General features: G+C 41.4%; 1 protein-coding gene across 1 annotated transcript in view; it reads left to right on the top strand.

The window, feature by feature from the left end:
• LOC103364176 (hemolytic toxin Avt-1-like) overlaps positions 1–667 on the top strand; it is a gene marked incomplete at its 5' end in the record, with an annotated part of 2041 nt that extends 1374 nt beyond the window's left edge. Inside the window, one exon of the mRNA XM_008291203.1 lies at positions 1–667. Coding sequence (XP_008289425.1) covers positions 1–402 — 402 coding nt within the window.
• Between the last annotated feature and the right edge of the window lie 422 nt (positions 668–1089).

The following is a 1089-nucleotide window of genomic DNA, read 5'->3' as shown; positions in this document are numbered from 1 at the left end:
CATCTCGATCCATCTTCGACTGGGACTGCACTGTTCATCAAGACCCCCCACTCTGCTCGAGGAGCCGTCGGAGTCTTCACTTACAACCTCTGCAATGAACAAACAAAACAGACCACTGGGAAGATGGCTGTCATGTTCTCCGTTCCCTATGACTACAGCCTGTACTCAAACTGGTACGCTGTGGGAATCTTTGACAATAGCACAGAGTGTAATCGTAACCTTTATGATCAGATGTACAACGGCAGCACAGATGGTCCGTTTGTCAGGGGGAAAGCCAGCGGTCCCAGTCTCAAATACCAGAAAGATCAGGTTTCCATCATGGCTACAATGTCAGATGCTAGCACATCAATGATTAAAGTGCAAGTGAAAGACAACTGGAATGATGGAATTCAGATGTGCTAAAATGTTTGAAGGCAACTGGCCTTTTTGACAATATTCTGCTCTGTCTCTTTTTGAATTTGTACACAATTCTGTCAAATGTAACCTTGAACATGAAGAATCAGTATCTGTTTGGCTCAATATGATCCCTCATTTGCTTTTGTTTTATAGCGACAGTAATATGACATAAGAATGTGGAGGCACAACATGCTAAAAACGTATGATGGCACATGCATTGCATTGAGCATGATCTACTCTGGAAACATAATAAACATGAAAAGTCAGTTTACTTGTGAAGGTTTTGTCATTCATTTATCACATTTGTCACAAATTTGTTGAGTGACGCTTGAGCACAAAGTCTGCGTAGAACATGATACAAAGCAGGCCGCACTTGTATTCTATATTACACATATTTTGCACATGATGATAAGCAATTTAACCTCACATCCTTCTAGGTTTCTCCATTCTAACCTTCATTTTTTGCAATAGAAGTGAAAGACACGATTACATGTGCATATATACATATAGACATACAGCAGTACATCATCAGCATATTGGGATATTTCATTTGTTTTATCTATTCCTGTTCAAGTCACATAACTCCATCCATCCAGCATCTATACACCACTTAATCCTCACTAGGGTCGTGGGGGGCTGGACTCTATCCAAGCCGACTTCGGGTGAAGGCAGGGGACACCCAGTCTATCACAG

This window comes from Stegastes partitus, unplaced genomic scaffold (assembly GCF_000690725.1).
Source record: "Stegastes partitus isolate 25-593 unplaced genomic scaffold, Stegastes_partitus-1.0.2 Scaffold725, whole genome shotgun sequence".
In the NCBI taxonomy this organism is placed as follows: domain Eukaryota; kingdom Metazoa; phylum Chordata; class Actinopteri; family Pomacentridae; genus Stegastes; species Stegastes partitus.
The sequence above is the reverse complement of the archived record's forward strand: the minus strand, read 5'-3'. Positions and strand labels throughout refer to the sequence as shown.